Consider the following 26,465-nt stretch of genomic DNA (forward strand, 5'->3'; position numbering starts at 1 on the left):
TCCACAGTTTATTGTGATCCATACAGTCAAAGGCTTTGGCATAGTCAATAAAGCAGAAATAGATGTTTTTCTGGAACTCTATTGCTTTTTCCATGATCCAGCAGATGTTGGCAGTTTGATCTCTGGTTCCTCTGCCTTTTCTAAAACCAGCTTGAACATCAGGGAGTTCACGGTTCACATACTGCTGAAGCCTGGCTTGGAGAATTTTGAGCATTACTTTACTAGCATGTGAGATGAGTGCAATTGTGCGGTAGTTTGAGCATTCTTTGGCATTGCCTTTCTTTGGGATTGGAATGAAAACTGACCTTTTCCAGTCCTGTGGCCACTGCTGAGTTTTCCAAATTTGCTGGCATATTAAGTGTAGCACTTTCACAGCATCATCTTTCAGGATTTGAAATAGCTCAACTGGAATGCCACCACCTCCACTAGCTTTGTTCATAGTGATGCTTTCTAAGGCCCACTTGACTTCACATTCCAGGATGTCTGGCTCTGGGTGAGTGATCACACCATCGTGATTATCTTGGTCTTGAAGATCTTTTTTGTACAGTTCTTCTGTGTATTCTTGCCACCTCTTCTTAATATCTTCTCCTTCTGTTAGGTCCGTACCATTTCTGTCCTTTATCGAGCCCATCTTTGTGTGAAATATTCCCTTGGTATCTCTAATTTTCTTGAAGAGATCTCTAGTCTTTCCCATTCTGTTGTTTTCCTGTATTTCTTTGCATTGATTGCTGAGGAAGGTTTTCTTATCTCTTCTTGCTATTCTTTGGAATTCTGCATTCAGATGCTTGTATCTTTCCTTTTCTCCTTTGCTTTTCACCTCTCTTCTTTTCACAGCTATTTGTAAGGCCTCCCCAGACAGCCATTTTGCTTTTTTGCATTTCTTTTCCATGGGGATGGTCTTGATCCCTGTCTCCTGTACAATGTCACGAACCTCATTCCATAGTTCATCAGGCACTCTATCTATCAGATCTAGGCCCTTAAATCTATTTCTCACTTCCACTGTATAATCATAAGGGATTTGATTTAGGTCATACCTGAATGGTCTAGTGGTTTTCCCTACTTTCTTCAATTTAAGTTTGAATTTGGCAATAAGGAGTTCATATTCTGAGCCACAGTCAGCTCCTGGTCTTCTTTTTGTTGATTGTATAAAGCTTCTCCATCTTTGGCTGCAAAGAATATAATCAATCTGATTTCAGTGTTAACCATCTGGTGATGTCCATGTGTAGAGTCTTCTCTTGTGTTTGTTGGAAGAGGGTGTTTGCTATGACCAGTGCATTTTCTTGGCAAAACTCTATTAGTCTTTGCCCTGCTTCATTCCGTATTCCAAGGCCAAATTTGCCAGTTACTCCAGGTGTTTCTTGACTTCCTACTTTTGCATTCCAGTCCCCTATAATGAAAAGGACATCTTTTTGGGGTGTTAGTTCTAAAAGGTCTTGTAGGTCTTCATAGAACCGTTCAACTTCAGCTTCTTCAGCGTAACTGGTTGGGGCATAGACTTGGATTACTGTGATATTGAATGGTTTGCCTTGGAAATGAACAGAGGTCATTCTGTCGTTTTTGAGATTGCATCCAAGTACTGCATTTCGGACTTTTTTGTTGACCATGATGGCTACGCCATTTCTTCTAAGGGATTCCTGTCCACAGTAGTAGATATAATGGCCATCTGAGTTAAATTCACCCATTCCAGTCCATTTTAGTCCTCTGATTCCTAGAATGTTGACGTTCACTCTTGCCGTCTTTTGTTTGGCCACTTCCAATTTGCCTTGATTCATGGACCTCACATTCCAGGTTCCTATGCAATTTGCTCTTTACAGCATCGAACCTTGCTTCTATCACTAGTCACATCCACAGCTGGGTATTGTTTTTGCTTTGGCTCCATCCCTTCATTCTTTCTGGAGTTATTTGTCCACTGATCTCCAGTAGCATATTGGGCACCTACTGACCTGGGGAGTTCCTCTTTCAGTGTCCTATCATTTTGCCTTTTCATACTGTTCATGGGGTTCTCAAGGCAAGAATACTGAAGTGGTTTGCCATTCCCTTCTCCAGTGGACCACATTCTGTCAGACCTCTCCACCATTACCCGCCTGTCTTGGGTGGCCCCACGGGCATGGCTTAGTTTCATTGAGTTAGACAAGGCTGTGGTCCTAGTGTGGTTAGATTGACTAGCTTTCTGTGATTATGGTTTCAGTGTGTCTGCCCTCTGATGTCCTCTTGCAACATCTACCGTCTTACTTGTGTTTCTCTTACCTTGGACGTGGGGTATCTCTTCACGGCCGCTCCAGCAAAGCGCAGCCGCTGCTCCTTACCTTGGACGAGGGGTATCTCCTCACCGCTGCCCCTCCTGACCTTGAACGTGGAATAGCTCCTCTAGGCCCTCCTGTGCCCGTGCAGCCAGCTCTCCTTGAACGTGGGATTACTCCTCCCGGCCGTCTCCCCTGGCCTTGGACATGGGGTAGCTCCTCTTGGCTACACTCTCGGCCGCCGCCCCTGACCTCGGACGAGGGGTAGCTCCTCTTGACAGTTCCTGCACCGTCGCAGCCTGGCACTCTCAGCCGCTGCCCCTGACCTCGGACGTGGGGTAACTCCTCTTGACCGCTGCCCCTCAGGCATGGGGTCCTCCCAGCTTCTGCCCCTGACCTCGGACGTGCGGTAGCTCCTCTCAGCCGTGCTATGTGCACCGGTCGCAACCGCCCACGCTATATTTTTAGATGTATATTAAATATAATACATTCAATAAACTAAGAGAGCTTTGGTGAAAATCAGCACCAAGATCTAAATGAGCATCAGCTCAGTTGCTCAGTCATGTCCGACTCTCACATTTCTTATATGTCAACAGAAATTTAGCACTTACTTTTTAAATCATATGCCCTAATCAGTTAGAAAAGACTTTGAATGCTTAACATATGTGTGTATATATATGCATTTCTTTATTAATGATATACACATACTGTATATGAATATAATATTTAAAACTAGGAGAAATATAATTTATATAAATATAAAATGCTGAAATAAATGCAAGTTTAAAATGGTAGTAGTGGTTTAGCTGCCAAGTCGTGTCCAACTCTTGTGACCCCATGGATTGTAGCCCTCCAGGCTCCTCTGTTCATGAGATTCTCCAGGCAAGAAAACAAAGAAGTTTAAAATATTATTTTTATTTTGCTAATGACACAAAAATTATTAATGGTAGTATTAGTGAGAACAATGTAATTAAATATGTTTAAGTATTTTTTAAGTCACATTAAATTCTTTGTGAACTAAAGTCTTATCATGAGTCCAGTTTATTTCAGTCCCAAGTTTTATTGGCTGTCATAGCTAGACAAGATAACTCATATAAATAAAAATGTTGAAAGTATATCATTGGCTATGCTTAGTAAATCATGATATCATTATTATTTCATTCACTGATTGCCAGAAGTTGTCTTGGAAAATGGCTGGCACATTTTCATCTTCCCTGATGTCTGTTCTTGGGAGCTAATCAGATAGTATATCATTTTGTAAACTTTAACAAAAGAATTCAAGACCATTAAAATCTTCATTTGAAAAACTTTTAAAGTTAAAAAAAAAAAACTTCTTTTTCCAAAAGAGTTTTAGTAGTGTAGATATGAGAGTTTTTATGGTAGTACATAAAAACATGAAAAATTACATTGTTTTCATCAGCAAATTTACTTAACAGTAGAAAAATTTTCAGATTCTTTTTTTAAACAAACCATCTCTCCAGAGTACAACTTTCTTCCCCACAAAAATAGTTTCTCCTTCATTGTTATAATGTCCCTACCTTGAAACAACAGATCAAGTATATTTTTTAAGTAGCTAGTGGGTTTCATACTACTAAAAGACATTTGTCATCACAAGTAAAAGTCAATAAGTTTAGAATAATTCATTTTATAAAGCAAATGTGTAACGCTCTCGAAATTTGACCACATTTTTAGTAATTTGTAGGAATTAATCTGAAAATATCTATGTGTCTCAGAATATTTTCACATCATATTTCAGTAGAAAATAATTATAAATATTCTATTATTAAGTGGCCTTATTCATAAATCCATGTAACCAGGTACCCATAAACTGCAGTAATTGCAATAGGCTAAACACAAAGAAATCAGTGCAGAGTGGGCCATGGCCCACCTTCAAGTGTGAAACTTCATTCTCAAAGTGTGAATCTGAATCCTGTGAAAACCCACTCAAGGGACAAAATGAAGGCCCAGAGTAAATCTATGTATTAAATATTAAAAGTTGGCTTCTCTATTTTAGAGTTTTAAAATGAATATAAATAGAAGTTGAAATGTTTTCTTTCTAGTCCCCAGTGGATTGTGTACCACATTCTTGCTGCTGCCAAGTCACTTCAGTCGTGTCCAACTCTGTGTGACCCCATAGACGGCAGCCCACCAGGGTCCCCCGTCCCTGGGATTCTCCACATACTTAGAAGTATATAAATTCTGTCCAAGAGATCACTTTCAGTGAAATAGGGACTTTACCATCACCAACTCAATGAACATAAATTTGAACAAACTCCAGGAGATAGTTAGGTTTGGGGAGTCGGACATGACTTGGCAACTGAACAGCAACCATAATACTTTATTGTTCATATCCACTGAATTCTTGTGTCTGTGAACTGTCTTCTAAAACAAGCAAGCCTGACCAGTAAACTACTTGAGTGTTATAGAATTACTTTGGTTGTTGAATATCATGTAATCTAAGTGCATAATAATTCCATGTTTATTTATGTAAATCCAGTGTTATAGAAGTGGGCCTTCTTTTCCTTTTATCCATATTTACTGATAATTTTCCAAGATTCTTTTCAGCATACCTTGGAATTATTTTTCAGTGGTACCAATTTTGCTCTTAAAAATGAAAGGTAGTCACATCTGTTGGCCTGTTACAACATTCAAACATTGCCTTAAAATAGGGCCGTTGAATACATATGGCCTATAGTACTCTGTTTTCAAGATTGTTAAAAATCAATAAGGTAAATTTAAATTCTCATTAATTCACAGGTAAAAACAGTTGAAGATAATTGTTTTAAATTGTGTGTGAATATTAAAACTTTGGTATATGAGATATAACTGCTGATCTGAATGTAGTTGTGATTTTTATTTCATAGTAAGAATTTCAGGAGACTTCTGCAGTCTTCAGACAGTTTCAGTAATAAAGAGTATAGTGTTATTTCTCAAATTCAGCTAAACCTGCTCTTTCATAATAGCAGACTCTTCACGTCTACAACTTTTTTTCTTCTCCACAGAGTATGTTTTTCAGCTTGGAAATGCGCAATGGTTACCTACATGTGTTCTATGACTTTGGGTTTAGCAATGGCCCTGTGCATCTTGAAGACACATTAAAGAAAGCTCAAATTAATGATGCAAAATACCATGAGGTACTGATCATTGCAGTTTGAATGCTTTGTTTTGTTTATATTTGGATCTATTGATCTAATCACATGGTCAAATGAGATAGGTGAGAAAGTAATTAAACTGAACACTTTCACATATAAAAACCAATGAAGGGCCCTCATATACCCAACTCCAGGATAACATTTGCTTCAAAAGAGTGGACATTTTTGTCATATTGGAGTTTCCTAAAAGAGTCAGTGAAGATACATTTTAATTGCTTCATTGATCAAAAGACTCCTATTGATATTCAATATATTGATTATGATGGCACTTCGGTACATTTGTTGAAAATGAGAATGTAGATATACAGCTATTTTGTTTTTGCTTTTTCCTTGAGTCCCATTAAATATAAAAAGAGTAAATATAAGTGAAGAATTTCCTTTTTAAACCTTTTCTCCAAAACTTAGAAAATAGTAACACAAATTTTCTTATAAAATGAGAACCCACAAAGAATGCTCATCTGTCTTGACACAGATGTGCGGTATACTGATATTTCATTTGTTTTTACTAACTATTACTTTAAATCTATACTTTAATAAAATATGTAGAAGTCATAGTATCATCTAAGTTGAACTAAAATGCAGAGTAGAGGCTATATTTCTCTTTTCAGTTCAAAGTCCATAGCCTTCATGAGGGTGCTTTACAACAGAAGAGTATTTTAACTATTTCTCTGACTAGAATTTTCCCACATTCATTAAAGCTTATTGTGTCACCAAAAAATGACATCTAGCAACATGCATACCAGGGTTAAGAAGGCACCTGTTTACAGTTTTTTCCTGAATCCCCTCAAAGGAGCAAAATATTAATTAAAAAGTTGATCTCATAACAGAATTTTTCTTGGGCTAGCTGTGAATCCATATGGAATCCTCCTCCAGCAAATGGGAACTTCTGGTAATATGACTAAGAGTTTTCATGTCTGTGAGTAAGGAAGGAAGAGCTATTGCCCATTTTGTAAACAAATAAGTATAAATTATTATTAAATAATTAAAATACATAGCAATCTTCAAAAAGCTGATTGTTAAGCAATGATCAGGACTTCTTATGTATTATTTCTCCCAGATATCAATCATTTACCACAATGATAAGAAAATGATTTTGGTAGTTGACAGACGACATGTCAAGAGCATGGATAATGAAAAGATGAAGATACCTTTTACAGACATATACATTGGAGGAGCTCCCCCAGAAATCTTACAATCAAGGTAAGCTTTTTTCTTCTTTTAAGCTGTTTGTTCCTAATGCACGGGGCTGAGGACTCAGCATCCAGAAGAAGTGTAGTATATGTTTGAACCTTCCCACCTACTGCTTCTGTGCACATGTGCAAGGGCACACACACAATCAGATACCTGTGTGCCCTGTGCAGCCAGTCCTTGTGACTCCCTTAAATTAGCATCAGGTGAATGTGAGCTACAAAAGTCTTTATTGTTACTCTTAGAACATGGTCTAATGCAGTATTTCTCATCCACAAGAGGAAAGGTGGAGCATATGTGAAAGCAAAGAAGCATTGTGTCCATTTACTTTTGTTTTAGTATTAATTTAGTTATTTGAACTCTCAAAAAGTATCTGAGACTAAACCAAAATTTTAAGCCTGTCCCAGGAGTTGTGAATTAAGTATGTTGTTGTTGTTTAGTCAATGAGTTGTGTCCGACTCTTTTGCGACTCCAAGGATGGTAGCCTGCCAGGCTTTTCTGTCCATCAGATTTCCCAGGCAAGAATATTGGAGTGAGTTGCTGTTTCCCCCACGCGGGGATCTTCTCCACCCAGAAATCAAACTTATGTCTCCTGCATTTGCAGGCAGATTCTTTACTGCTGAGCCACCAGGGAAGCCTCATGAATTAAGTATGTGTGCGTGCTAAGTCTCTTCAGTCATATGGACTCTTTGCAACCCTATGGACAGTAGCTCCCCAGGTTCCTCTGTCCATGGGATTCTCCAGGCATGAATACTGGAGTGAGTTGTCCTGCCCTTTTCGAGGGGATCTTCCTGATCCAGGGATCGAACCTATGTCTCCTGCATTGGCAGGTGGGTTCTTGACCACTAGCGCTGCCTGGGAAACCCAAATTAAATGTAATGAAATATTATTCTGATATATTCAGAAATTCAGCTATCTCTCATTACAGTCATTTCATAGCATGAGAGATCCTAACCTGAGAGACAGCATTAGGATATTCCAATATTCCAGTCCAGTCACTCTCAAGCCTGGTTCTCATTAGAATGACCTAGAGAATGGTTATAAACATCACTGCCCACAATCATTCTCCTGAAATTCTAATTTTTCTGGGATAAGACCCCAACTTTAAGCTTCCTTTCCAAACTAAATATCCTCAATTCCTTCAGCCATGCCACTTGGGATCTTTAACCATTGTGGTTGCTATATGTGCAGTTTAATCAATCAATTAGCATGTCATCCAGGCATGATCTTGTGAGAGCAGAATACAGTGGGACTATTACTCCTTAGTTTGGTCAGTGTTCATCTAAAATACATTGAAGTCATTGTAACCTACTCAGAATTAACTTCATATTCATTCAGTATCCAATACTATGTTCTTGGGCACTTCCTATCTATTAGGCATAGTGATGGGTACTGTTTTGAGCAAAATGCCATCTTTGATCTTAAAGATAAAGGATTTCTCACTTTCCTATTGCTCCAAAGTCCCAACGTTCATTGAAAACTTCTCTAGCCTTGGTTGATTAACATGTTGCAAATAAGATAAGTAATTGAGTTCATGACTCAAGTAGGATTAGTGGACAACTGAAGACCTGGGTTAAAATCCCTAACTTTCTACTTGTGACATAGAAAAAAAAAAAAGACTTAATATTTCTTAGTTTCATTTTATAGATAAACCTTGTGAAACTGCCAAGAGTTCACAGTTTTTGACCTATATATATGTCAATTCATTATGGTTGAACCTATTAATCATCTGTAAAAGAGAAAGAATAGCATCACCATCTAGCTCTCTGAATTGTTATAAAGATAAAATGAGCTGATGTAAGTTAAAGGATCTTGAAAGCTATAAAGAAGTAAACAAATTGGGTCTATGCAGAATAAAGCTGTTCTATATACCAAAATTAGAAATTACTGTGTACCTATGAAAGAAAGCATGAAAATGTGAATAATTACAAAGCTATTAAAAATAACTATAAATAAAATCAAATTTTACATCCTGCATATGTGTTGGGTGACATCATCATCACCTCTACCACCATCATCATCACAGCTGTATCAGTGAAGACTGATTTTCTTTTCCAGGACCTTAAGAGCACATCTTCCCCTAGATATCAATTTCAGAGGATGCATGAAGGGCTTCCAGTTCCAAAAGAAAGATTTCAATTTATTAGAACAGACAGAAACCCTGGGAGTTGGCTATGGATGCCCAGAAGACTCTCTTGTAAGTACATAATTGAAAGGTTTTTAATAAATAGACAAGAAACTTAGCTCTCTTAAAAGCTGAAAAAAACCTCTTTTCTCTGTGACCCTATGTACACCTTGGGTTCCTTTCTGCCACCAGCAGAATCATTAAGCTAAAAAGGCTTATGGGAATCCTCTGGACTTGTCCAGTTGCTGCACCCTTCAATGGCTGGAATGCCAAAGACTAGAGAGGCTACGTGAGCATCTTCACTCACTCACAGTAGAGAAAGTAGGCAAGCTGAAACCCCATCTGTTAGCAGCAGCATACAGAAGGAAGGCTAACAGGCCTGAATTCTAGCATAAACTGGAAATCAAAACATAACTATTAATATAGGAGCTAGCAGATAAGGCCTTTGGTATGTAGGAAATGGACATTTTAGGCATTTGATAATTATCACAAACTCTATATTCATACTTTCTTTGGCACACAGATATCTCGCAGAGCATATTTCAATGGACAGAGTTACATTGCTTCAAGTCAGAAAATATCTTTTTTTGATGGCTTTGAAGGAGGTTTTAATTTCCGAACATTACAGCCAAATGGATTACTGTTCTATTATGCATCAGGGGTAAGTATTTGTTTTTTGTGGTGGAAACTTCTTTGTGCTAATTGTTTTGTCTATTAAAAATACTTCTAAGCACATTAAAAGTAATTTTCAATTCAGATTAATTTTGACTCCTATACACACATGGAATGTCTCTTTTCAAACAGTTTGTAAAATATTATAAATATATCATATGTGAGTTTTTAACCTGGGCTTCATAAACCTCCCTAAGGAGTTCATGAAGAGAATTCAGTGGGTCCATGAACTAGGTGAGAAAAAAATTAAATCTTTATTTTCTCTAACTAAAATTTAGCATTTTCTTCAATTGTGAATGTCAGCAACAAACCACAGTAATATTAGCAGTACCTACGATTTTGTCTTTAGTAGAAATTAAAGGTATTTTTCATTTCATGTTATAGTTGTCATATATATCTCAAAATACCACTTCTAAACTAAAGTAGTTATTAGATCTGCTACTAGATTTTATTATTTAGTGCCTTAATGTAGAAGTACATATATATCACATATTTATCATTTTGGTATTTTGAAACTGTATTTCAATATAATTGGTTTCCTTTGTATTCCTACATATTTTGTTGAGTGATTTTAAAATATTTTATGAAGGAGCCCATGTGTGTCACCAAACTACCGAAAGAGTCACAGCACAAAATATGTTAAGAACCTCAGTGTATATATACAGTACTAACATACGTGTGACTCAACTTATGAAATAGTTTAATTTGCTGTAGAACTTTAGCTCCTGTCCATGGGTAGCAGTCCTTGGGGTTGAAAAGAGTTGGACACAACTGAGCAACTGAACTGAACTGAACAAAGATATACTAATACTATGTCAAGAATAAGATAACGTTTATAAAACTTTGGTGACCTTAAAGTATTTATGTTGAGAGCTAACTGTAGAGATTGAGGCCCATATCAGGGAAGAAAAGAAAGATTATCATTTTGCCAATATTTTAAGGAATATTGCCAAACAATAAAGAAATTCAGATGTTAACTTCTGCTATTTTTAAATTTTTCTGCCTCTGTAGATGGAAAGTGAAACATTTTTTTTCTTTTTTTCTGTTTGTTTTTTTTAAATTGGAGGCTGATTACTTTATAATATTGTGGTGGTTTTTGCCATTCATTCACATGAATCAGCCATGGGTGTACATGTGTCCCCATCCTGAACCCCCCTCCCACCTCTCTCCCCATCCCATCCCTCAGGGTCATCCCAGTGCACCAGCCCTGAGCACCCTGTCTCATGCATAGAACCTGGACTGGCGATCCATTTCACATATGATAATATACATGTTTCAATGCTATCCTCTCAAACCATCCCACCCTCACCTTCTCCCACAGAGTCCAAAAGTCTGTTCTTTACATCTGTGTCTCTTTTGCTGTCTCGCATATAGATTCATCGTTACCATCTTTCTAACTTCCATATATATGTGTTAATATACTGTATTCATGTTTTTCTTTCTGACTGACTTTGCTTTGTATAATAGGCTCCAGATTCATCCACCTCATTAGAACCGATTCAAATGCATTCTTTTTAATGGCTGAGTAATACTCCATTATGTATATGTACCACAGCTGGAAAGTGAAACATTTTTAAAAGCCACAATAGCAAAATAACTCTTGCCTAGTCATCTCACTATATCCCCAAAGAAATTAAAATACTGGTTTTTCAAAAGTGAGGCTGATGACAAAAGAGAAATGCTTGAGTAAAGAAAGTAACTGACGCTGGGATAACAGCTACTTAGCATGACAAAATCACCTGAAATTTTCAGTTCAAATACAGGAAATTCCTCTTTCCATTGAAATGTGTCTAATTTTATAAGTAGCATACCAGTCCAGGCAACAGAGTATTTTCTAGAAGCTGTTCATAGAAATTATTTTTCAAGCAAACCTCTCACATATGTGTGTTCCTTTAAGCAGTCCCATAAGTAAATGTTGAAAACATGTCCACCTTTTGGATCCCTGGCTTCCATTGTTAAAGAATCTGTGCTTGCTTTTCAGTCAGATATGTTCTCCATCTCATTGAATAATGGCACCGTAATCATGGATGTGAAGGGAATCAAGGTGCAATCGGCAGATAAGCAGTACAATGATGGGCTGTCCCACTTCATCGTTACCTCCGTCTCCCCAGCAAGGTATAGCTCCTCACTTTATATTCTTTCCACCAGGTGGCTTTACCTGTAGGACATGAATTCGTCCAATGACCACTGCTAATAGTAGACTATCTCTTATTACCTTTCTAGTGTTTAAAAAAATGGTAGAAGGAACAACTTACTTTTTTTTTTCATTGCTGTTTATTTTTAAAACATGCCAAATAAGTCACTATAAAATTAATCAACAGGTATATAAAAATTTTCCCAGTGAAACCATAAGCTATAATTTACCTGAAGGAAGTACCAGTACATACCACTTAAACTAAATGGAGTACAATGTTTTGTACATAGAAAAACTTAACAAACAACAGGTTTCATTAGGTTTTAATTAAACAATTGAGAAAGTTACATTTATGGTCACATTTTAAAAAGTCTTTGAAGAAGGAAATGGCAGCCCACTCCAGTATTCTTGCCTGGAGAATTCCATGGACAGAGGAGCCTGGTGGCTACAGTCTGTGGGGCCACAAAGAGTCAGACACAACTGAGTGACTAACACTTTAACTTCACTTTAAAAAGTCTTAACTTTATCTTTACAGTATGTAATACTGTATTTCTCTTTCGTAAAAGGAAAATTCTTTCTGTAAAAGCCAATATATTTTCTGTTGCAGACTGCTACTATTCTGTGTCCATTCCTGGGGAGCCCTCCCATTAAAAGGAAATGTTAATAGGTCTTTTCAAGACGCCATTTCCAATCACTGTCAATGTGCTTTAGAATGAAAATAGCTTCCCACAAATGTGATTAAATGATCACCATGATTTATGTTCTGATTTTTCCACACCAAAAAAAAAAAAAAGAAGAAGTTGCTGATGACTAGTCATTTGAACCTGCTTCTATGGGTTTAAATTCCAGTCATGATTTGGAGAGTCTTTTCTGCCTATAGAAATATTCATCCATTTTATTCTGAGCTTCACAAAGAGTCTGGCAACTTGCTATCTTATCATTAACCAAATGTTCCATTTCTCAATTCTATGAGAAAAGATACAACCTAGAATGGAACTCAAGTAACATATTAACTGTGTAGTGCTTAAAAAAGCTTTTTCCCTTACAGGTATGAATTGATAGTAGATAAAAGCAGACTTGGGAGTAAGAACCCTACCAAAGGGAAAGTGGAGCAGACCCAAGCAGGTGAAAAAAAGTTCTACTTCGGCGGCTCACCCATCACTCCCCAGTATGCTAATTTCACCGGATGTATAAGTAATGCCTACTTTACCAGGTACAGTATTTTTAGTATTCATAAATCTGCATGATCAGTAAAGACGTTCAAGTTGAAAATTAAATTATTTACCTTATTAAAATTAAGAACTATGAAATATTGGGGGCATAAGAGGGTAGTAATTAAATGCTTGCATGTGCTTGAAAAACTGACACACTTGGGTTTGTAAGTTTTTTGCTTTTTAATTTTTGTATGGCACCGGCTAAGTAAGCCTTTGTTTCTTTAGCTGCAAAATGCAGATAATAATAGGGCCTGCTTGGTAAACTTGTTATGAGGATTAATTGAGATAATGTGCATAAAGCACATGGCATACAGCAAACTGTGAATGTTAAATGTGGTTATTTCTGTACTTACTATCAGTGGTATAATACAGAGCAACATACCCAAATCATCCTCAGAGGTTTAAGAAAGTCTTTTTTGTGTTAATTTAATGCATGACTATTTTTTCATTAATTTTCTATTGTTGAAATTTGGTTGATGTACAATATTATGTTAGTTTCAGGTATACTACATAGTGATTTGACATCTGATTGCTGTTCAGTCTCTAAGTCAGATCTGACTGTTTTCAGCCCCGTGGACTGCAGCACACCAGGCTCCTCTATCCTCTGTTATCTCCTTGAGTTTGCTCGTACTCATGTCCTTTGAGTTGGTGTTGCTATCTAACCATCTCATCCTCTGCCACCCCCTTCTCTTTTTGCCTTCAATCTTTCCCAGCATCAGGTTCTTTTCTAATGAGTCGGCTCTTCACATCAGGTGGCCAAAGTATTGGAGCTTCAGCTGCAGCATCAGTCCTTCCAATGAATATTCAAGATTGATTTCCTTTAGGATTGACTGGTTTGATCTCCTTGCAATCAAAGGGACTCTCAAGAGTCTTCTCCAGCTTCACAATTCAAAAGCATCAATTCTGCAGTGCTCAGCCTTCTTTGTGTGTTCAATTGTCAGATTCGTACATCACTACTGGGAAAACCGTAGCTTTGACTATACAGACCTTTGTCAGCAAAATGATGTCTCTGCTTTTTAATATGTTGTCTAGGTTTGTCATAGCTTTTCTTCCAAGGAGCAAGTATCTTTTAATTTCATGGCTGCCATCACCGTCCACAGTGATTTTGGAGCCCAAGAAAATAAAATCTGTCACAGCTTCCGCTTTTTCCCCATCTATTTGACATAAAGTTATGGGACTGGATGCCATGATCTTAGTTTTTTGACTGTTAAGTCTTAAGCCAGCTTTTTCACTCTTCTCTTTTGCCCTCATCAAGAAGTTCTCTAATTACTCTTTACTTTCTGCCGTTAGAGTGGTATCATCTGCGTATCTGAGGTTGTTTCTATTTCTCTCAGCAATCCTGATTCCAGTTTGTGATTCATCTAGCCTGGCATTTCTTATGATATACTCTGCATATAAGTTAAATAAGCAGAGTGACATTATACAGCCTTGACATACTCCTTCCCCAATTTGGAACCAGTCCATTGTTCCATATCCAGTTATAACTGTTGCTTCTTGACTCGCATACAGATTTCTCAGGAGACATTTGCGTATATGAAGTACTCACCGAGATAAGCCTACTAACCATCTTTCTCCATACTGTTGTTATAATGTTATCGACTGTATTCCTTATGTATTTATTAGATGCCCATGGCTTATTTATAAGTGGAGGTTTGTACCTCTTAATCCTTTTCACCAATTTTGGACTCATACCTCCCTTCTGCATCCACCCATTTGCTCTCTGTATCTGTGACCCTGTTTTGTTGTTTGTTTTTTAGATTCCACTTTTAAGTGAAATCATATAGTATTGTCTTTCTCCATCTGACTTATTTCATTTAACATAATACCCCCTAGATGCATCCATGTCACAAATGGCAAGATTTCATTTTTCATGGCTAAATAATACTTCATATACATATACATACCCCATCTTTATCCATTCATCTATCAGTCAACGCTTAAGTTGCTTCCATATTGTGGCTGTTGTAAATAACGCTGAAGTGAAACTAGAGGTGCATGTATCTTTTCAAATTAGTCTTTTTGTTTTCTTCTGGTAAATACCCATTGCTGGGTCATATGGTAGTTCTATTTTTAATGTTTTGAGAAGCCTATTTTCCACAGTGGCTGCACTAAGTTACATTCCTGCCAACAAAATGTGAGGGTTCCCTTTTCCCTGCATCCTCACTAACACTTATTGTGTCTTGTCTTTTTTATGATAGGCATCATGACAGGTGAGTAGTATCTCTTTGTGGTTTTGATTTGCATTTCCCTGATGATTAGTGGTGTTAAGCATCTTTTCATGTGTCTATTTTCTGTCTTTATGTCTTCTTTGGAGAAATGGCTATTTAGGTCCTATGCCCCCTTTTTCAATCAAGTTGTTTGGTTTTTATGTTGAATTGTATGAGTTCTTTGTGTATTTTTTATATTAACCCCTGATCAGATATATTGTTTGCAAATATCTTCTCCAATTCGGTAGACTACCATGTTGTTTTATCCTTAACAAAGACAATGAGAACCCCCTGAGTTCAAAAACATGCAAGGGAGGAATTTAATACAGATTAAGTAACACAGATGAGGTCCCCATCATCCAGGACATGGTGAGGGAAGACATGTTCATCTGTCAGAGTAGGCTGGTGCCAGGCACAGAGTTATTGGTTAATTGGTTAAATGATCATTTAAAGGGTTCTAATTAAGATAGTGGTTGGTGGATCAAGACCCATCACATACACACACACACACACACACACATGAATTAATTGCTAAAGTTCTTTGACAGCCATAGTTTGGTCATGTAATTCTGAACAACATTCTTAAGATTTTTCTTTCCTCTGTTACAAACACAGGTTGGACAGAGATGTAGAGGTCGAAGATTTCCAGCGGTATTCTGAAAAGGTCCACACTTCTCTTTATGAGTGTCCCATTGAGTCTTCACCACTGTTTCTCCTTCACAAAAAAGGAAGAAATTCCTCAAAGCCTAAAACAAATCAGAATAAAAAGGTAAAAGATAATGCTGCACCAGTTTCTAGATTGCCCTTGTATTCCACACATACAATTCTAGTCACTGGTGCTTTATTGAATTTACTCATTTGCAACTGTGTTTGTATGAAAGATATGATTTCTGTAGTATCTGATATTGCAGTTTACTAGATTTGTTGTATCAGTTCTTATTCCCAAAGAAACAGTTTGAGTAAGCTTTTGCTCTTGCTTCCAACTGCTTTTCATTACAGTGGTAAAAATTGCTGTGTTTTATATAAAAATGTATACTATTTACTGTGATCATTCTCTAGTATCATTTGTTGTTGCATAACAGCCTCTAGTTTCTGTCACAGTCCTAGAAATCATTGGTTTCTGATCTTACCTTGTTTTTCCCTCCTTCCTGACCTTCCTTTTAACCACTCACATCCACAGTTGATCTGTGGCATCAACTAGAGTGACTTTGCATTCAAAATCTTGAGTCTTCAGTTGTGGTCACTGATAACTGTTCTCTCATTCGTTTTACACCTAGCATGTACATTACTTGCCTTCATTACAAATGAAAGTCCAATTCCTTCTCATTCTTTCAGTCTGACCCTCCCTACTCCTTCCTGGCTCAATGTAAACAATGCAGTCAAGTGCCGGTGCTGCCATCCTGGTCCAAGCCATTGTCGTCTCTCATCTGAACCACTGTAATAGCCTCCCAACAGACCTCCCTGTCTTACCTTGTTCCCCAATAGTATATTCTCAGCACAACAACCAGATCCTTTCGAACATGCCTTATCATGTTACTTCTGTGTTCAAAATGGTCCTCCACTGCACTCAGATTAAACGCTGAAGTTCCTGCAGTGTCGTGAGGGACCCTTGTTCTCACTTGCTCTTCTCCTCCTATTGATCTACCGGCTGTTTCTAGAGTAAGCCAGGTACACTCCTGCCTTAAGGTCCTCCCTTGAACTTTCCTCTTACCTAGACCATGCTTCCCCCAAATATCTGCATTGACAGCTTCTCAAGGATTGCCCAGCTCTCATCTGATCAGTGAGACCAGCCTTAACCCCTATTTTATTTTATTCGTTTTTTTGATTGAAGTATAGTTGTATAGTGTTACATAAGTTACGAGTATACAATATGTAGTGATTCTCGATTTTTAAAGGTTGTACTGCGTTTATAGTTCATATAAAATATTGGCCATATTCCCCATGCTGTACAATGTATCCTTGTAGCTTATTTTATACCTAATAGTTCGTACCTCTTATTCTCCACCCTTGTGTTGCCCCTCCCCACTTTCCTCTCCCCTCTGGTGACCACTAGTTTGTTCTCTCTCTGAGTCTCCTTCTTTTTTGTTATATTCACTAGTTTGTTGTCTTTTTTAGATTTCACATATAAAGGATATCCCACAGTATTTGTCTTTCTCTGACTTATTCACTTAACATTATGCTCTGCAAGTCCATCTATGTTGCTGCAAACGGCAAAATTCTGTTCTTTTTACGACTGAGTAGGTCCATTGTGTGTGTGTGTATAATGTATGTATCTTCTTATTTATCTTTTGATGCTCTTTTAGGTTGTTTCTATATCTCGGCAATTGTAAACAATGCTGCTGTGAACATTGGGTATATGTATCTCTTCAAATTAGTTTTTGTGTTATTTTTGGATATATACCCAGGAGTGGAATTGCTGGGTCATATGGGAGTTCTGTTATATTTTTAGTTTTTTGAGATACCTTCATACTATTTTCCACAGTAGCTGCACCAGTCTGCATTCCCACCAACAGTATAAAAGGATACCTTTTTCTCCACATCCTCACCAATTTGTGTTCTTTTTGATGATAGCCATTCTGACAAGTGTGAGGTGATAGCTCACTGTGGGTTTGATTTGCATTTCCCTGATTTCTTGGATTTGCCCAGAACACAGACTTTTTTGAGGTCTTATCTTTTTCCCATATGAGATTAAGAGTTTTGGGCTTCCCTTGTGGTCTAGTGGTTAAGAATCCACCTGCTAATACAGGGGATGCGAGTTCAATCCCTGATCTAGGAAGATTCTACATGCCCTCCACTTGCCACAATTAGAGAAAACCTGTGCACAGCAATGAATACCCAGCACAACCAAAAATAGATATATATTGTCAGTCTGTTCCAGTCTGTATTACAATATTGTTTTATGGAAATTCCACACTGCTTTGTTTGACTAGTAGAAATCCTCCTATACTTCCAGGACTACGGTAGATTTATTTTTATGTGTATAGTTCTTCTGACATTTCGATGGGAATTAGGGAGGGGGAAAGCTGTGCGCATTTGTTCAGCAATCGTAAACCAGAAACTGTCCTCTCCCCTCTGATCCTGTGTCTCAACCTGACTCTTGATGTGTTCTCCAGCTCTCCCTAGCTCCAAACATTTCCTCTCTCTTCTTACTTTATTGCAAGATTTCTTCCCAAGTGGATCAGATCAGGCCACTCTCTGCTTTTCAAACCTGTGGTGCTTCTCATCACCTAAAAAACAAAGCCCCATCCTTTACCAAGTCATCTAAGGTTCTTTCTATCCAGCTACAACCTGTCTTCCAATTTATTGTTTAAAAGCCAAATCAATTTTCAGTCCTTAAAAAACAGGAACCATGTCTCACTCACCTTTCTGTTCCCCACCACACACTGCCCACTGAAGGCACACAGAGACATTGATTTTTTTCTTCTTCTTCTTCACTCCTACCTATTAGGTACTCAATAAACATTTGCTTGAATAAATGAGTAAATGACTGAATGCTCAGATTTACTTGCATTTACTTTTGCTTCAGAAATTGACTAAATAACCATTAAGTATTAGTCTGTAGCTTCAGAACTGTAAATTTTAAAATCAATAGTGCAATTTCAAGAGCACAAAATAATTTTTTTAAATCGTTCTATATCCTGTCACATAAGTTTGCTACATATCTTATCACCCAAAACATTCTTAAAAAAATATTTTGAAGATGTTACTAAGTATTTAACTTTTTATGCAGGATATGTAAATAATAATATGTGTATTCAAGTGGTATTGTTGCATATGATATGAGGATTTTATTTATCAAGTCTCTCAGGAGTCTTTATTGCCAATTTTTTCATTTTCCACCATTGATTAAAATGTGCATTTAATTTAAATCACAGAGCCCTTGTCTCTATAACTTCACTATACAAATTGTTTTCAGACTGTAAATGGGAATTTTGGGTTTGTTAACATACTCTGTTGTCGTTTGTTGTTACTGCTGCAGCTGCTGCTGGCATTTGCTTATGGTAGTAGAGGAATGGAGAGGTCTAATATTTTATGAGTGGAATATGTACAAAGAATATACGCTTTAATTATTGAATCATCATTGTTAATGATAAAAAATTAAAAGTGAATTTTTGCTACTAGTATGTCAGTTTTATCCCTTAAATGAGTCATTTCCAACTCTTACAGGGAGGGAAAAGTAAAGATGCTCCTTCATGGGATCCTGTTGGCCTGAAATTCCTAGAGAGGAATATTCCAAGAGACTCGCACTGCCAGCTTTCCAACAGCCCTAGAGCAATAGAGCACGCTTATCAGTATGGAGGGACAGCCAACAGTCGTCAAGAGTTTGAACACCTAAAAGGAGATTTTGGTGAAAAGTAGAGTAACACATTATCCGTTCAGAAACTTGATGCCATGGCTGGGCTTCATCCTTACTTTCCATATGTTCTTTTTCCTATAATTTTTCTTTGCTGCTTTAATCTTGTTCTTTTTTATCTAAACAATTACTAAATAGAACATAATTCAAACTGTCCAATAAATAACATTCTCTGTGACTTTCTTCCCAAAAGTAAGGTGCATATAACAGCATTGTCCTAGGAGTTTGCTGTACTTAATGAAAAAGAAAATACAATCAAAGAAAGGAAGATGGGGGAAATTTTAAATGACTCATCATGTAACCTTACTGTCACCTTCCCTTTCCGACACAAATTGCTTTCAGACTGTAAGTGGGAATGCATCTGAACTGCTGGAAGGTTAATAAGGAAAGACACTAAAAATACAAATGCACTGTGTCTCTGTTGACCCTCAGCTATCTCTAAAGTTCATCACCTCTTCCTGGTGTTTCACAACTCTCCAAGTTATTTAGGATTATTTAAGATTTCTTTTACAGTATTAGCACCCAGATACTCTTATATAGCTCTTTCAAACATTCATACCATCAGTGGATTCAATAAAAAACTCCTAATTTCCTATTTTCCTACTAGGCAGAATCAGTATTTTGTATTCTTCAGGGAAAATACAGAGTTAATCAAACTGAAAATTAGCTTAATAAATATATCTTATCTGTGGCATAAAGTTGAATTTCTAGAAATTTTATTTGACTTCTACACATTTTGGTAGCTGTTTTTAGCATGTGATATCCATTGATTAATTTTTATGGGGAGAAAACTGAATCTGTGTTTTAGATAGTACATAAATCATATTGTTTCTATGCAAATTTGTATATGCATATTAATTGCTCTCTAGTATTTTGTCTACATGAAGCTTCCTTAGCGTAAAATTTTTACTAAATTAAGTGCAATCAGTTTTTCACAGCCAGACATGATTTTTTTTTTTAATTTTTAATTGGAGGATAATTGCTTTACAATGTTGTGTCGGTTTCTGCCATACAACAATGTGAATCAGCCATAATTATACATATGTCCCCTCCTTCCTGAACCTCCCTCCCACTCCCCCCAACATCGCAACCCTCTAGGCATCTCTGGTTTGAGCTCCGTATGTTATATGGCAGCTTCCCACTAGCCATCTATTTTACATATGGTAATATATACATTTCCAATACTCTCTCAATTGGTCCCGCCCTCTCCTTCCCTCACTGTGTCCACAAGTCTGTTCTCTGTGTCTGCGTCTCTATTCCTGCCCTACAAATAGGTTCATCAATACCGTTTTTCTAGATTCTATATGTATATGTTATTTTATGAAACTTGTTTTTCTCTGATTTACTTCATTCTGTAGTAACAGGCTCTAGGTTCATCCACCTCACTAGAGGTGATTCAAACTCTTTTTCTTTTTATGACTGAGGAATACTCCATTGTACATATGTCCACAACTTCTTTATTCATCTGTCAGTGGACATCTAGGTTGCTTCCATGTCCTGGCTATTGTAAATAGTACTGTGATAAACACTGGGGTGCTGGTGTCTTTTTCAGTTGTGATTTTCTCAGGGCATATGCCCAGCAATGAAATTGCTGGGTCTTATGGTAATTTTATGCTTCTGAGGTGGTGCTAGTGATAAAGAACCCACCTGCCAGTGCAGGAGACGTAAGAGATGTGGGTTTGATCCCTGGGTCAGGAAAATCCCCTGGAGGAGGGCATGGCAATGCACTCCAGTAATCTTGCCTGGAGAATCCCATGAACAGAGGGGCCTCATGGGATTATAGTCCATAGGGTCGCAAAGAGTCAGACACAACTGAAGCAACTTAGCATGCATGCATATGGTAGTTTTATTCCTAGTTTTTTAAGAAATCGCCACACTGTTCTCCATAATGGCTGTATCAATTTACATTCCCACCAGCAGTCCAGAGGGTTCCCTTTTCTCCACATTTTCTCCAGCATTTATTGAAACAACACTTTCTTAAATGTGGGATTTATCCCCATTGTATGAGGAAATGGAGAAGGATTTACATTTTAGAATTAGCAGTGCTTACCTGATATTCACAATAATAATAAGATGTAATTAGAAGTAATGTTGCTTGGGATTAGATCAGATGGCTTTATTCTTCCTTACGCTGTATTGTCTTGGAAAGTTAGAGATCACAGTCTTCTTTGACAAGTGGTAAGCTTTTCCTTCTCATTTACCAGATCCCAGTTTTCCATTCGTCTGAAAACACGTTCCTCCCATGGGATGATTTTCTATGTCTCAGATCAAGAAGAGAATAACTTCATGACTCTGTTCTTAGCCCATGGCCGCTTGGTTTTCATGTTTAATGTTGGCCACAAGAAACTGAAGATTAGAAGCCAGGAGAAATACAATGATGGATTGTGGCATGATGTAAGTTGAAGGCAGAGAATATTATTATCAGCAAACGTCCACCATTCTAATACCCCACTAGTGGTTTCTCTAGAAACATCCATTTACAAATTTTGTTGCTATATGTTCAGAGTTCAGTTTCAGAAACTTTCGTTGATTTATTACAAAAATCTTGAAGCTTATTATTTTAAAAGAAATATAATCTGGGTATAATTTTTTTTGACAGATCAGCTATTTTTAGTGCAGTTACTTTAAACAAAAGATCAGTGGTCAGCATAAGCTGAAGTTTGGTTTCTAAGGATTTTTCACTTGACTGGGTTTTTTTCCACTGCCTATAATATTCTAAATTTTCTATGATTGCTGAGTGTCTTATAGACTAAGCTATGGAAGGTGCAAAATAGAGTAAATCTGTTAGGAAGAAAGGATACAACAGGTAGAATAACCTAAATATCAAAGCAATTCAGTGTGTGTATAGTGGGAAAGTAAGCAGTGTCAGCTGCATTACAATTAATTATAATCAAATTTAGAAGCGAGAGCATGTAGGCTGCCAGCTGGGACAGAGAACTCTGCTAAACATAAGCTGTATTCAGAGATTAAGCCTGTAACTTTAAATCAGGCTTCAAAAAAAGAGACAAAGTCCTGACCTTTGGTGAAAGGACCACTCTTTAAAGAACCTCTGCAGCACTGCAGATGATAGCACAGTTGAGAGGAGAAGCAACACAGCCTTTGCACTAATCTTTCGATGTGCTAAAGATACGCGGTTGTCCTTCTCTCCATCAAGGTGATATTTATTCGGGAAAAGAGCAGCGGCCGAATGATAATTGATGGACTTCGAATCTTAGAAGAAAGTCTTCCCCCTGCAGGAGCTGACTGGAAAATCAGGGGTCCTATTTATTTGGGAGGTGTGGCCCCTGGAAGGGCTGTGAAAAATGTCCAGGTAAGCCAGGTGTGATCAAGTAGAGCCATCAACCTTTAGAGTTGAAAGATTGTTTAGTCTAGCCCTCACTTTATGATTAGAAAACTGGCCAAAGTAAAACTGTACTTTGGCTGGAGATGGGATACATAAGTGGGTATTGTTTTATGGTTATCTGTCCACCCTGTGACATCACAAAGCCCAGAGTAATCTTTTGATTCTAAGGTAGAGGTGAGATGAAAAATGTTTCAGAGGTATAAACTGTCATGAAAAGTTATGTCTCAAGGGATGCTTATGGGTTCAACAAGTACCCACGCTTTTAGTCTTAAAGAACACCCAAAAGAGAATTCCCTGGTGCTCCAGTGGTTAGGACTCAGTGCTTTCACCGCCCAGGCCTGGGCTCAATCCCTGGTCAGGGAACTAAGATCCTTCAGGCTGCATGTCACAGCTCCCCAAAAAAACTAGCCAAAAAAGAAAGCAAGTCATTATATTATATATTTTTGGGTAAAAAAAAAAAACTTTCAGGCCATTATGTAAACTATGATCTCATTTTCATTTCTTACACACACACACACACACACACACACACACAATTTGTAATTGTACAAGGAAATGTGGTTACCCCTTGGGGGACATGAGGATATGGTAGAAGAAAACAACATTATTTTTGTAATTTAAAAGTTTAAAATATTGGACCTTCAAAAATATTTAGCAAAAAAGGAATGCATCAAAGGACTAAGTTTATTTTTAATATAAATACAGGTTTGAGTTTAACACAAAGAATACACTTCTAAGATCCATTAAATGGCTTCCCTGGTGGCTCAGTGGTAGAGAATCTGCCTGCCAATGCAGGAGATTCAGGTTTGATCCCTGGGTCAGAAAGATCCCCTGGAGAAGGAAATAGCAACCCATTCCAGTATTCTTGCCTGGAAAATCCCATGGATAGAGGAGTCTAGCAGGCTACAGATCACAGGGTCACAAAAAAGTCAGACACAATTTAGTGACTAAACAACGACAACAAAGATCCATTAATATGTGTGTGAAAAGCAAAAATGGGGGGAAATGTTCATATTTAATTTGATTTTAGATGAGTAGCCCCAATTCCATGACAGCTTCTTTAAAAGAAAGATTTCTAAAACTGTGAAATCGGTTATCTGAAGTGGCCCATGTTTCATGTCCTGTGGTATGATAAATGCTCAAACACAAGCCAGTAAAGCAAATCCTTGCTGTTTATTTAACCATGGTAGATTTAACAGTTTAGTTCTTTGCTAGCCCTCATCAGCATTAGGTGATCTAGGGCACAGCTGTCGCTGTGAAGAAAACAAATGAGAATATTTCTAATTCAGTTTGAAAACCACAGCTGCAATTTACCTTGTGAAAAATGTTGAAATTTTTGTACCTTAATTAGGTAGGCTGTTATTATCTAATACAAAATTCTAGCTTCAAAGATCTAGTTAAAAAGCAACAATCTGGAAAATGATTGACTATTCAGATAGCTAAAACAAATAGGGCAAGAAATTGGTAGGTTCCTCTCAGGACACAAATCCCTTCATTGGTGCGTCTGTGAGTGGTGAGAAAATGGATTTTAAGAAGTGCCTTCTCCTCTCAGATAAACTCGGTCTACAGCTTCAGCGGCTGCCTCGGCAATCTTCAGCTCAATGGGGCCTCCATCACCTCTGCGGCTCAGACATTTAGTGTGACTCCTTGTTTCGAAGGTCCAATGGAAACAGGAACATACTTCTCAACAGAAGGAGGTTACGTGGTCCTAGGTAACAATGATTTACGTTAAAACATGAATCATGAAATACTTCTTTCCTGGAGATGGCTAACAGGGATATTGGGCCCAAAGTTAATAGCCACAATAGCAAACTCAGCCCTTGAAAATGGTCACTTTTCGTAAGGACCACTTTTCTCCTCTGCTGCCGTCCAGATAGACACATGGACCATGCCAATCCCTGTTTGCTTTCCCCAGCCAGTGCTTCCCCACAGTTGGCAAGCCTCTCGGGATAGACCATCTTGGCTCCTTTAGACTTTCTGTGCTGCACCGTGGTCTAACCTGTGTGGGCTTTTGGCTGCCTCACACACTGGGGTTTTCTCTGCTCCTTCTAAGCAGCACCCATTGTTTCTGCTAAGGAAAGTTCCACTTCCTCCCCTCTCCAGCAACTCCAGCAGACAGAGCTATCCTTAAAAAATTTTCTTTCTGGATTTTTATTCTCAACTCTTACTCTCACTCAACAAAGTTTTCATTGTGTGCCTCTGGTATGACAGTCCCTGTGCCAAGTGAGGGAACATAATGGTTCTAAAAATAAGGAAATAAAATCCTAAACAGACTACACAAAGTCACCATCTAGTCCATTCCAACAGCATTCTGTAGAGCAACCGTGAGGAGGGCACCAGAACAGGTGCTGAGAAGGAAAACAGGAGAATGTTCCTGCCTTCAGCATGCCCTGAATAAAGACCTACAGTGCAGCCAGTTATCCCTTCTTAAACCATCCCCATGTCCACTGAATAGCCGGAGGCAATGTTTCCTCTCTTTGTCTAGTTCACGATTTTACTTTCCTTTCTCCTTAACCCACTCCAGTACTCTTGCCTGGAAAGTCCCATGGACGGAGGAGCCTGGTGGGCTGCAGTCCATGGGGTCGCTAAAAGTCAGACACAACTGAGCGACTTCACTTTCACTTTTCACTTTCATGCATTGGAGAAGGAAATGGCAACCCACTCCAGTGTTCTTGCCTGGAGAATCTCAGGGACAGCGGAGCCTGATGGGCTGCCGTCTATGGCGTCGCACAGAGTCAGACACGACTGAAGCAACTTAGCAGCAGCAGCAGCAGCTCCTTCTTTATCCCTACTAAAACACCAACAGGCACATTCCTCTGCCTTTCATTGAATTTCAGTGAAAAGAACTGAAAGGTTTAGACAGCCTGAAAAGCATAGCAACCTGCACAATTTATGTTCTCAATAAACATTAATAGCAGGAAAACTTTAAAAAGTGATCTATAAGAAGCCATGTGAAGTGAACACTATTAAGATGCCCACCTTTGCAGTGAGTCTCTTGGAGTGAACACAGCTATTCTTAAGAAGAATTCATTTTCTTGAATCACTGCAAAAACAGCTCCTAACTGCTTTTGCTGTTCTTACTCTTTCCTCCCAAATGCTCTGCAGCACTGGCTCCAGTGATCTTTTTTAAGAATTATTTTAAATACAGATCTGATCAAGTCACCTCCTATGCTCATTGTCTGCAGTATAAAGTCTATCTTCCCTTCTGGAGCCCTGGAGCCCTGGAGCCCTTCCCCGTGTGGCTCCTGCTGGCCTTCTCTACTCACCCTCCCTCCACCCTCGGTCGCAGGCCTCTGCAGTGCTCTCCAGACGTCCCAGACCCTGCACTTGTGTTCAGACCAGTTCTTCCTAGTTAGCTCTTTCCTGCTTCTCACTTTTGAAATAATAAATCGTCCTGCTAGTTGGAATCAATTTTTCCTCACCTGAGCTCCCATAGCCATGACGAATTTTCAGCGTGCTGTTTCCACCCCGCACTCCAGACCCGCTCAGAGCTTTCCAGTGTGTTTGACATAGAAAATGACACTTTCCACCTATCTACTGAAAATGCGTCAAACTTTCCAAAAGAGATACCAAAAATATGAGATTACGAAATCATGCCATGGTTACAAACTTTAGGTTGCTGTTCTTGAGAACTAATAGTATTTCTCTCCACAGATGAGTCTTTCAATATTGGATTGAAGTTTGAGATTGCATTTGAAGTCCGTCCCAGAAGCAGTTCTGGAACCCTTGTTCATGGCCACAGTGTCAATGGGGAATACCTAAATGTTCACATGAAAAATGGACAGGTAGTGTGTTACAAACTGTTTTAACAAGTCTGTCTTCTCTGACCTTGGATT

At 38.1% G+C, this 26,465-nt stretch overlaps 1 protein-coding gene across 3 annotated transcripts in view; it reads left to right on the plus strand.

Annotated features, from left to right (window-relative positions):
- LAMA4 (laminin subunit alpha 4) overlaps positions 1-26,465 on the plus strand; it is a 148,382-nt gene that overhangs the window by 115,634 nt on the left and 6,283 nt on the right. For all 3 annotated transcript variants that reach the window (XM_018053050.1, XM_018053048.1, XM_018053049.1), the window contains 12 exons: positions 5,243-5,374; positions 6,450-6,592; positions 8,639-8,777; positions 9,229-9,366; positions 11,359-11,492; positions 12,560-12,724; positions 15,548-15,701; positions 19,100-19,287; positions 21,491-21,680; positions 22,441-22,596; positions 24,182-24,341; positions 26,284-26,414. In XM_018053050.1, the coding sequence (XP_017908539.1) occupies positions 5,243-5,374; positions 6,450-6,592; positions 8,639-8,777; positions 9,229-9,366; positions 11,359-11,492; positions 12,560-12,724; positions 15,548-15,701; positions 19,100-19,287; positions 21,491-21,680; positions 22,441-22,596; positions 24,182-24,341; positions 26,284-26,414 (1,830 nt within the window). The remainder of the gene's footprint in view (positions 1-5,242; positions 5,375-6,449; positions 6,593-8,638; positions 8,778-9,228; positions 9,367-11,358; positions 11,493-12,559; positions 12,725-15,547; positions 15,702-19,099; positions 19,288-21,490; positions 21,681-22,440; positions 22,597-24,181; positions 24,342-26,283; positions 26,415-26,465) is intronic.

Source organism: Capra hircus, chromosome 9, assembly GCF_001704415.2.
Source record: "Capra hircus breed San Clemente chromosome 9, ASM170441v1, whole genome shotgun sequence".
Classification (NCBI taxonomy): domain Eukaryota; kingdom Metazoa; phylum Chordata; class Mammalia; order Artiodactyla; family Bovidae; genus Capra; species Capra hircus.